General features: G+C 40.4%; 1 protein-coding gene across 3 annotated transcripts in view; it reads left to right on the top strand.

Annotated features, from left to right (window-relative positions):
• Window positions 1–2,263: 2,263 nt before the first annotated feature.
• Window positions 2,264–11,453, top strand: part of PEX5L (peroxisomal biogenesis factor 5 like) — a 148,203-nt gene continuing 139,013 nt past the window's right edge. Inside the window, exons 1-3 of one of the 3 annotated variants that reach the window (XM_080929312.1) lie at window positions 2,264–2,437; window positions 3,250–3,277; window positions 4,714–4,785. In XM_080929312.1, the coding sequence (XP_080785438.1) occupies window positions 3,260–3,277; window positions 4,714–4,785 (90 nt within the window). In that variant the 5' untranslated portion in view covers window positions 2,264–2,437; window positions 3,250–3,259. Of the gene's footprint in view, window positions 2,438–3,117; window positions 3,278–4,713; window positions 4,786–11,453 lie in introns of all 3 variants that reach the window. The other 2 variants (XM_080929311.1, XM_080929313.1) reach the window with 2 other exon arrangements.

The following is an 11,453-nucleotide window of genomic DNA, read 5'->3' as shown; positions in this document are numbered from 1 at the left end:
CACAAAGAATGCATATGAGGACATTTTGCCTCTCAGCCTCTTAGGATCTCCTTTGCCCATGTTTAGTTGATTTTTTTATGTGAGGCACAGTGTCGTCTAGTACCTGTTGGGCTGTCACCTGCCCCAGCGCTGTCTCTGTGAAGCTCAATGTTCTAAGGATTTTTATATAAAGGCCATCTGGGAGCACTGTGATTGTCCTGATAATCTTTCATTGAATCCTTTGTCTTTCAGTTATCCCCTTGTATACTAGCTTTCCTAAGGTGTGATATATCTTCTCCCCATCTTCGCACCCAGGACCAGTGTGCCCCATCACTGCATCTGACTTTCATCTAAGCTTCTCTTCCTACTCATGGATGACTTCTGACACCTCTTTCAGGGAAAGGTCACATATCCTCTCCACAAGTTAAGGATCAGCGCTCTCTCCTGATTCTCTCTCACACCCTTCAATGTGCTCTTTTCTCTTGTTTCATTTTCAAGTATAGCTCTCCTCTGTGCTTCTGAATTGAGTCTTTATCTCTTCTGTCTTTCTGCCATTCTCTGAGCCCTCCATCTGTAAGTGTAGTTCCCTTCCTCCTCTTAGGTATGGACACATGGCTAAATGGTCAACGAGATGTTTCTACTTGGCTGAATTTTCCAAAAGCACACCAGTGGAGATCTTGTGTATACACTGTCTTCCCTATCGTTTCTGGTTGATATTCAATGCAACCTCCTCTAGGGGTGCTCATCAATTCAGTAATCACCCTGCTTGTGTTGGCTTTAGAAGATCAAAGAACTTTGAAGGAGTATAGACCGTTCTTTCAAGTTTAACCATGAAGAAGGAAAGCAAGAAAATCACCTTTAAAGTGAGGCGAAATCTAAGTAATTTGTAGGCAGAAAGAAGAATGTTGGTAGAAAAGAGATTAAAAATGGGGACATAAGAGGATAGAACTTGAACCCAGATATCTCTGAGGCTGAGAGCTAAGATGGCAATGGTAAAGTCTTATCTTTCTGCCACTATATTGTTAATTCTATATGTGACTTCTGCTTTAATAAATTTATGCCTTTATGTATCATGAAGCAGTAACTAAATAATGATAAATCATTTCTGAAGTTCTTATATGTAAATCCATTTTGACATCTATAGCTAGGCAAAAACCTACACTTGGGACCAATTTATCCTGTTAGATAGACCAAGTATTCCTTTTCCTTTTAAAAACCTTTTGTGTAAATCTGTTCCTCATGAAAATGAAGAATACCTTTAATTCAGTATACAAACAGGTACTATTTTATCATTTAAACTAGTTTTGAAGTTGTTTTGCTATTACTGGGGGGAGTTGAACCCGTAGCCTCATGCATGCTCCCTAAGTGGTCTACCACCAAGCTACATACATGCTGGTCCCAAACTCTGAGCTTTTTATAACTTATAGTCTAAAATAAGCAAGTTACCTCATTTGTGGACTCTCTGTAGCACTGCTTTCTGTTACTATTGTTAGCTTTGTCCAGTCCTTTCCTTTGGAATAATTTCCCTGTCCATGGTCACGATAACATTGTCATACAATTTCCCAAGTGTCATGATTTATTTAATTCAAGGGAACAGATCCATTTTTCAATTCTACTGTGGAAGAAGGGGTGAAGGGACAGAGAGGCAGTGCATAGGGTGAAAAAAGACAGGGTGGAAATCTGTGTAGGGCAGAGCTGAGTTCCCAGATAGGCTTCTCAATCTTAAAGAAACCATGGATGAAATTTGATTGGATAGCATTTCAAAAGGTGTCAGCCTGAACAAAGAACTAGGCAATCTTGATCCAAGCTAGATCAAATCCAGATAGAATCCAGAATGACATCACTGGGGATGGTGGGGGAAGATAAGAGACACTGTGTTTGGAGTTTCAGACATGACAGCCAGCCTGGGCTGAAAGCTTTTTACAGGCAAAGAGGCAATGTCAGCAAACGGTGACTCTCATTTCTTCTTTCATTTCTACACTTTGAGTCCTCTCACCCTTTTGTCTCCCTCACACTAATGCTTTCTCCTCAGATGCACCTAGTAAAGTGTGCACAGAAGTGACCACAAGTAGTCAGCCTGAGAAGGCTGGGATGTGAGGGGCTTCACCTCCTTGCCTCAATTGAAACTCTCAGCTTCAGCATCTTGCCAGAGCTGTGGGCGGAGCTCAGGATGTGCTTACACTGTGGCTTCTCCTCCCACAGAAGCCCTGCCCCCTCACACTTGGACAGTGGGAAGATTAGCTTTCTTCCTCCTCCTAGTTCACTCCTCTGGCTGATGTGCAAGGTCTTGCAGAAGCCAGGGACTTGCGTTCTGGGCTTGGCAAAGTGCATAGGAAGAAGACAGGGCTTCCAGGCTGGGAGGAGGGAGGAGAACTGAAGATCCCCGCCTGAGCTGGCTCAGCTAAGCAAAGTGGGCAGCTCAGTACTTGAAAGTGGACTGTTCTCGCACTAGATATCAGTAAGTGGGTGACTGTATGGATTAAGGAAGGATGAGTGTCCCTGGGTCATGGGGTAGACTTGAAAATGTTGCTTGATTTTAAGGGAAACTCGCAAGGCTGCTGCTTCTGTGTGCTTTCTGTGTCTTGTGGAGACTAGAGGCTTAAGCACAGAAGTCAGAACTCCAAATGTTTCCTCCCAATCCTGGAAAATGGCAACTTCTACAGAGTTGTGGACATAGTCTTCTTTCTTTGCCCCCCTTCCCTGGGAGCGTGCTACTAAATCAGACAGTCCGGATTAAGTGGGGAAAGTGAAATGGAATATTAACAGAAATTGCAACTTCTTACAATGTTCTGTATGTGCTGACATTGTTTATCTCTTAGCAGTGAATGTCAGGGAGGTCTGAGGCAGGGGCTTAAATGGGGAAGTTAAGCTTTTATGTATGACCAGGAGACATAGTCTATATGTAAGGGATTAAATACAAGATTTATGTTATAAATAATAGATGGGCTTCTAAAAAAAATCATTAAAGAGAGCAGCAGCAGGAAGCATTAAAGTGCATGATACAAATTAGAAAAAGAAAATTTCAGATCCATGGCTTTTTACAGTAGCCAAAATTTTCAGGATGTTTACAAAGTCAGAACAGTGATTCAGGAATACTTCAATTATTGTTGTACATTATTAATACTGTTGTCGGGCAAGATCTGTGGTTCTCTGGTCAGCAAGTTCTGGCAATGAAGCCACTGGCGCTGGTGCAAAGAATTCTGGGATGTCTGACAGTGAAATGGATGGAAGGACTCACATTCCATCTCTACTTAATGCCCTTTTGTCCAGAAATCGGGTCATGCAGATGAGCTACTTGGTACGTATACAGATCAATATTGGGAAAGGCATTTCTGAGGGTTGTGTAGCAGAGGGACTCCAACAGTGGGAGGAGAGGACCCAGTAGCCAAAAAACAGGAAGTCAGCTTGGCTCAAGCCAGACATGTTCATTTTCTTTTCCATCCATTTTGAAATGGAACCTCAGATGAGGACAAGAGTAACAACCGGGAGGAACACTGTGACCATTTGTTCTGTCCTGAGTTTTGGAATTTATTAGTCTGTAGATGAAGTTGGCGGTTTTCTCTTTTAATTTATGCATTTCAATACTTGAAGTCTCTGATCTCTGCGTTATAGTAAATGACACAAAATAAGAGGTATATTTATAGGGAGGGAGAAGTATCAGAATTCATATTTTGAAATGCTATAAAAAGGAGAAAAAGACGACATTGTTCGGTGTAAAGACGCCTTGTGTCATGACCACTGATATGTGAGACCCCGGGTCAGCATGAGAACTCCTCTGACGCCATAGACAGAAATTTCAGGAATCTCCTTCTCTTAATTCTAGTGATGTGGATACCGGGGGGTCTTTTTGTTTTGTGTTTGGTTGGTTTTGGCTTTTACTTTGGACAACAGAAAGCTGCACAGTGACTTTTGTCTCTACTTGTCGTTGGTATGGAGGAGTTCCATTATACTTCTCACTATACTTCTGGTATTCCCACTGAGGAGAAAAAAAATGTAACCACTAAATATGTTACCATTATTCTGTAACACAACTGTAAGATGATTGTTATGGTTAGACTCATTTTTCAGCCTTAGAATTTGTATTTAAAATTTTTGCGGTGGGGAAGATGGGTAGGGAGCACTCACCAGGACCAGCCACAACAATCAAACAATAAATTGGCAATAAAGTGTGACTGTAAATATGGCCTATACCTTTCCAACACCATAAACTACCTAATTTTGAAACTTCATTATGTTAAAAACTGCCTTTTATTTCTAGTGTTATTACTTATGGGATTTATTGAAAGTTTGAGAGTTCATTATCCTGAGTTATGTAATAGTTCTCTTAAAAAAACATAAAGCATTAAAATATAATGTGTTACAGTTGACATTTTGAGAGTAGTATAATTCTAAATGAAGTTTCTGTACTTGAGAAAAATGTGCTAAGTGTCTTCAAAGAACTGCTTGTTTATCTCACAGTGGTAGAGAATTTTTTTGCTGAAACTATGAAATAAAACAGAATATTGAGAAAGGACCAAATTCATACTTTGGCCACAAGAGGATAAGCAGACAGAATGGATGCATAGGTAGAAAATGCTAATATGCTCTACGTGAGACACCTATATCATGAATGATGCATTGTGGCTGGTGAAGAGTTAAATGAAAAGTTTTATCTTTAGGAATTATTAAGTAGGAATTAAGTTTTTTTTTTAAGGAAAAGAAACTAAATGATATTTAAAATTGTTCTTTCACAAGAAAAGTAAAGAACAAGGCTATGGAAAGCTAAGCAGTGATGAAGACCTCGAAATAATTGTTGATCAGAAGCAGGTAAGTGAGCCCTCCCTCTGTTTCCTGTTGCCTGTAGACCTTGACCTGGTAGCCCTCTGGGTTCAGAGCCTATTCCTGACAGCTGGTTTATCCTGTCTGACTAGAAATGTTATTAATACTGATTTGGGGAGCATCAAAGTTTCCCTCATCTCTGCCTCACTGACTTGTGCATGATACCAACATATGTGTACTATACATGAAAATAAATACAGCAAAAAAAAAAAAAAAAACAAGGGGAGAGGAGAGAATGCTGAGAACTCAATACAATGAGTCAAAATAGCATAGTTTGATTGAGGAAAAATAGATTTAAGTAGATCTTGGAGGCGTATTATCTTAAAAGCGAGAAACACTACTGTTAATGTGTATTCTGAAGCAAAGTATAATGGGGGAGCAGGTAAAAGGTGTAAAATTTTGAGAGATTTAGATCTGGATCTTGCCTAGTTTAGTTTCTTGGCTTGTTCACAGCAAGTGTCAAGATGATGCTCTGGAATCAAAATAGATTGTTTCATCATCAGTAATGCTGCCCATAATTTGAGAAACCTCTAGGTTGGATGTTATATTGGCTCATAAGGTTCAATGAAAATGGCTTAACAGAGCATAAACAATGATTTAGCAGGGAGTGGACAGTCTCCAGCCAGGACACTGACTTGGCGTTGGTCCTTAACATCTCTGTTAATTATCAAGAAGACAAGATAACTGCCCATCTAATTAACATACATGTGGCACTGCATCTGAGGTCAGCATAAACTCATGTGTCAACAGAGTGGAAATTAAAATGTCTGAGCTGAGAGGGACAATAGAAAGTAGCCAGTGACCTAAAGAAAGGCTGATGAATTTGGACAAGTTCTTCCCTGTGTTCTGCATCATGGTGATGACACTAAGGGAGTGTGCATGCATGTGTGCCTGTGTTTGACAAAACTGGGAATGGCTACCAAAAGACAGCCATGAGAAATCAATGACTTAAGTCATGCTTATTAGAATGGCTGGAAGAGCCAACAGAGCAAAGCATTTCCATGGAAGTTCATGGTGTATGGGCAGGCACAGGACGGCTTGACACGCCGCCCATGTTTTCTCCCCATTGCCCTGTGCTGCTGCTGAGGACAGCAAGATGGGGTGTGAGGGTATGACCTGCATTCTGCGACTCACTGCCAGGTTTCCAGTTTAAGAAACAAGGTATGTGGAGTGCCAGTTTGCAATGCTAATTTCTTAATGATGCCAGATTAATTACTTGAGACATGCACTCTAGACCCCATAGACTGTGATTCCGATTAAAAAGTAGATCTATTGACAGATGAACTAGTAAAGAATGAGTGAAAACACCATGAGAAACACACATATATATGCACACATACACACACACACACACACACGCATGCATAAACATATGGGCAAACACATACACATATGTATATAGGCACATGAATGCACATATATACATGTACACACGCACATACACATTCACACACATGCACTGCACACATACACACACACACACACACACACACACACAAATACACACACATACACACTCATGCCTCTACCAAAAGGAAGTTAATTTTTATTTCTTGTTTTTATCATATAGGAATAAACTCTTACTTTTTTTTTTTACTTTTTTAGTTTCTTTTCTTTTAGTTTCTTCCTGTTTAATCTTTGTGTTTTAAGTAACTGTTATTCATGTAACTACAGAATTGCTTATTTTTATATCTTTGATGAAGAGCCCAAGGGAGCTTTTCTTCGGTTTCCCATGCTGACTTTCCACACGTTGAAATTATTGGGAGCACAGACTTCCAGTGCTGTCCCACAAGCTGGTGCCACTCAGAGGCCCAGCACTACTAAGTCATTCGTCTTAAACCTTGTTTCAAAATGTGACAGATTGAAATATGTCACTTTAGGAGCTGGCTGCTGGCCATGAAGAGGCTCTCTTGTTTGGTAGGTTTGGGGGTTTGAGTTTTGAACGAATCCCCGGTTGATGTATGTCAAGTTTACACCCTTAACTAAAATATCAAGAAAAACACTACTTATTCTTTATAAAAGTTATTCCTAAGATTAAGAGACCACCAATTAAGCATGTATGTGTGTCAAATGCATTTTCTCCAGAAACCCAATGTTGTCCATTCCATATATATAGAGATTATGAATATATAATAAAATTTAAACTATGCTCCTGAATACTATTGTTTATGTTCAGTCTGTGTCTTTAAAAAGCACAGAGGAAGTGTGTCAATCTTCACTGGAGTCCAAGTAGCTTTGCTAGGGACTGATGTCAAAGGCAAACGGCAGGAAGATCAGTGAAATAATTGAGCTTTCGGGATGGGCAGAAGCTGACGGCCTCATTAGACCTGCCGCTCGGCTGCTGGCACTCCATGGGTGCTGTACCAGCCGTGTGCCAGTTCATCAGTCAGGTGAGTCACACGCCTGGTGTTTCCACAGAGCCCATGGTCTTGCTTATATAAGCACATTAATAGCAGAAGCAGTGTGCAGGATGTGGGCTCACAGAAGATGACACTGTGTTGTTCTGATGTGGAGAAACAGAGTAAAATTTATGAATGTGTAAGGTTTTTCTCTTTGAAGGGAAATATTGCACTTCTCCCATTGGGAAAGTTTTTTAGCAACTTTGATTCAGAATGCATATTATAAAAATCACAGAGGATTCTTAAGCTAGTACCCTAAACTAATGGGTAATATAGTAATGTTTTTATTTATACATATATACATACATACATGTTCACACAATCGATTTAAATATGACTGTATTGCATGGGGATCTGAGTCTATTTTCCATGTGATATCCCCAATGGTTTTAAGCTTCAAACTGAAAAATAATGAAAACAAATGTATTGCAATAAAATCTTAATGACCTTAAATTCTAAACATTTTCCATAAACACAGTATATCTGTACTTAGTGAATGCTATATAAAAATACTGAAATAGAAATCACATATATATGTATGTATATCAGTTATAAATTTTATATTATGTGTGTATGGGTTTCAGTTTTATCATCAAAGTATTCTTCCTTCATTGGAGAAGACAAGAGTCTTGATTGGAAATTAGTCTCAAGTAAACACAAATTATTTCCTGAAATTACTGGTATTTCAGTAGTGAAACTGGATAAAATATATGGTGAAGAACCTTTGCTAAGAAATTTATGGTCTTAACTATTTGAATAAATAGTGAATCTGCTTTATTTTAAGTAGCTGTTAACTCAAGATTTGCTGTATGTTGGGCTGTATATGTGTTTACAGAGTTTGTGTCTAGGCTGTTTTCAGATTCCAAGTAGACTTGAAGAAGTAACAAAGACAAACATCAGAATATGCTATTTTATGAAGGATTAGGAGCTACAGCTTTGTGAATTGCACAAAGGCATGGACAGAATGCTTTAATCTAGTTGGTTCTGGAACTCAAAGGCAGTTGGCATTGTGTGTTTCTTGTGGCACTGGATGAGGAAATGCAAGTACCAGAGAGTTGCTAGGGAATGAACACATCGGGTCAGGACAGCAATCCTCCAGCCTCAGAAGCCTCAGATGTACCTGAGAATCTTGCTAGGTTACTGCTGCTGGTTTCAGACAACACTCTAAGACTCAGAATCAAAGAATATAGCAATTGTGATTCTGAAAAAAGAAAAATATATGGGACCAGTAATAAATATGATATTCAAGTAGTCATTAACTGGAAATTTAAAATCTATAACCTATAGATGCTCAATGTATGTACCTAAAAATCAGATCACCATAGACATTCGCAACAATGGTGCCTCAAAAATCCTAGCTTTCAGTTGGGTTGGATTCCCTTTGGTGGCTCTTTTTGGTCTTGAGCCACAAGAACTCGGGTTTCTTGTTTATAAACTGGTATCTTGTTCCATCTAAGGTTTGTTTGAGGCAAAATCTGTTAAGGGCTCAGTAAGACATACTCTTTGTGAGTTGTTTGGTTTAGCTAGTGAGGCCCATGTACTCTCAGGCCCTCTAATTTAGTAAGCCAGAATTTTGAAGCCTAGAATAATGGATGAACTTTCCCAGAATCTAATGGTTTTGTACCAAGAACCATTGAAAGCCATAGCTTCCTGATGTCGTGGTCCAAATTCTATACCCTCTTTATAGGTTATTATTGGTTGACCTATAAATTGGCTAAGAAATGATTTTTGAATTCCTGGTCTACTTACAGAAAATTGCAACCCAGAAACTATTGTAGTTGGTCTATTGCTAAGCCCTCATGGGGATACATTTCCTACAAACACTTAACTGCCTAGCTCCCACATGGCCTTTAGGGCATTTCAGAAAAGAAAGGTTCTTTCAAACAAACAAATAAGCAAACTGAATGACATGGACAGAATTCAAACTGTAAGGTGACTGTAACGCTTGCCTTTTCTCCTGAACCAAGAGAGGACTTCTAGCAGATGAGAAATAAGATAACGCACATTTCAGTCTGAAATCTTTTCAAATCTCTTTTAAAACCAGTGAGAGAATCCTGAACAGGAAGCAAGGCATATCAGAACTATTTTTCTAAAGAAAAAAAAAAAAAGAAAGAAAGTAGAATTGCCCCTTGCATCTCCAACGGCTGCAAGCCTTTCAGTAGGATTGCAACCCTGTCCTGTCCCAGTGGCTCTGTGAAAATGGGTTGTGTCAGAGAGATCAAGGCCAGCATCAAATAAAAATGAAAGAGCAAGGCCCAGCTTCCTTGTGGTGCTAACAGATAGCCCGTCCTACCACCAGCTGACTCAAGTTTTGGACTCATAAATAGTAAAACGATGAGGGAATGTGTGTCACTGTCTTTTGTACTCAACACCATCTGGGCAGTGCTTTCTTGGCCATGTCAGTATGGTAGCTTAATTTATATATAATTCATACCCCATTTGCTTCTGAGGGTTCCAAAATACCAGAACGTGTCTCTCAGGATCACAAGCTACAGTTTCTCTGGTGCCTTCTTGGACTTTTGTACATGGTCATGAAGAACAGAGGACCCCCCTCCTTCTCCACCTGCTCTGTCTGGAGAGCCTGAAGCAGGGGACTCTGTCACTCTTGAAGAACTCAGCACTCTGAGCAGCTGTGATGCCCTGATTAAGCTGGAAGTAGGCATAAGCTCATTAGCAATTTCCTCACCAAAGATTGATCAATGAGAAGTGGTTTCATTAAAAAGAAGGCAGGTTATTTACCATGTGTATGCATCATCATAAACAAAGAGTCATTTCTATACACCAATCAATCCCATCTTTTCTGCAAAGTTATTTATCATCAACAAATATTGTAAAGTAGGGGCCACATTTCCCATTAGGTTAAACATAAAATTTCTGAAATGAAGACGGGATGACCCTTTACTTCCCAAATATCTTCCCAAATAGTCTCACATGTATCGGGGACTCAAAAGTTAACTCTAAAGATTTGATAACGCAAGTGGAAGAGCCACAGTGATGCATGGTGTCTTCCTCTGTGTTTTCCTTACAAACTCACATCATAAGCTGTTTCTTAATGTCCCAAATTTCAACCCCATCTATTGATTCTGCTCAGAGCACACGACTCTAGGGTTAACTCTGGAGGGAGAAACTGAAAACCTTCATTTTAGAGTCTACTGCAATGTGAGATATCAAGCCATGAAAAAGCTAGCGGGCCATTCTTCCTAAAGCATCTTCAAGGCAGGTTAAGTACTGAGCCTGACTCCCTCACCCTACTTCCTGCTTTGGCTCTGCTCTCCTGAGCAGAGGCATTTGGAGTAAGCAGTTAGGTTCTCTGCATCTTCAGGTTGTCATCTGTGCAGCGCAGTCACACCATCTGCATTGGCATCTGTTCCCCAGCTCACAGGGGACACTTCCTTGGAAAGCCATGTGTCCTCTGGTCAGAGCCAGGCCTAGAATCTGGGGCCCCTGATGTCAGGTCTGATGCGTTCTGCAAAGCTTGGCTTCCTAAAGTGATAGCTGTTACTGGGTGTTGTGTCATGATTTCGTCACTTTCTTTCTATTGGTGTGTTCCTGGGTGTTCTTCACACCTTCTGTGGACAGGTTCTCAGGTCAGTGTCTGCCATGAGCCAGACGGTCTGCCACACCACATGCACACATTGACCGTAGCACAGACACGCCAGCCACTCTCCCAGAGCATTAGGATGGTTCTAGTCTGAATTCTGACTGAGAACAGGTAACGGCGACATGGAAACAGCATTGCTTTGGAAAGATCAAGCAGTTTCTCTGGGTCACAGGCTGCTCTGCTATGTATGCGGGAAATGTCTATTTTATGGTATATTTTTAAAAGGTTGCACAAGCCCCTCAGTTCAGAGACTTAGCCACAGGCATGGCAGGTGATGCGTGCTTCATTCAAGAGTGACAGGCACTGGGCCAAGTGGTGGGAGGAGCTAGTAGCAACATTCACCGGCCTATTAGCCAAAGGATTCCTTAGATTTGGGAGGGGTAGACTAAACTGTAATGATTCTAAGCAATATCCTTTCTACTGGGATCAGAGAAGTGAATACCTCACAGGCTGTGGCAGAGTGAACGGGGAGAACAGAGGGTAGTGGTCACTTGGCACAAGCTTGTCACTCTAGAGGAGGGCAGTGCATAATACGATATCCAGGGATTGTCATGCTGTAAATGAGTCTTAGCCATCACACAGCAACTGGTCAAGAGGAGTAATTATACTGCTGCTATCAAAATGTCTATAATCAACTTTAAGATCTTAAATATATT

Source organism: Micromys minutus, assembly GCF_963924665.1.
Source record: "Micromys minutus genome assembly, chromosome: 15".
Classification (NCBI taxonomy): Eukaryota; Metazoa; Chordata; class Mammalia; order Rodentia; family Muridae; genus Micromys; species Micromys minutus.
This window is presented reverse-complemented; position numbering and strand designations above follow the sequence as displayed.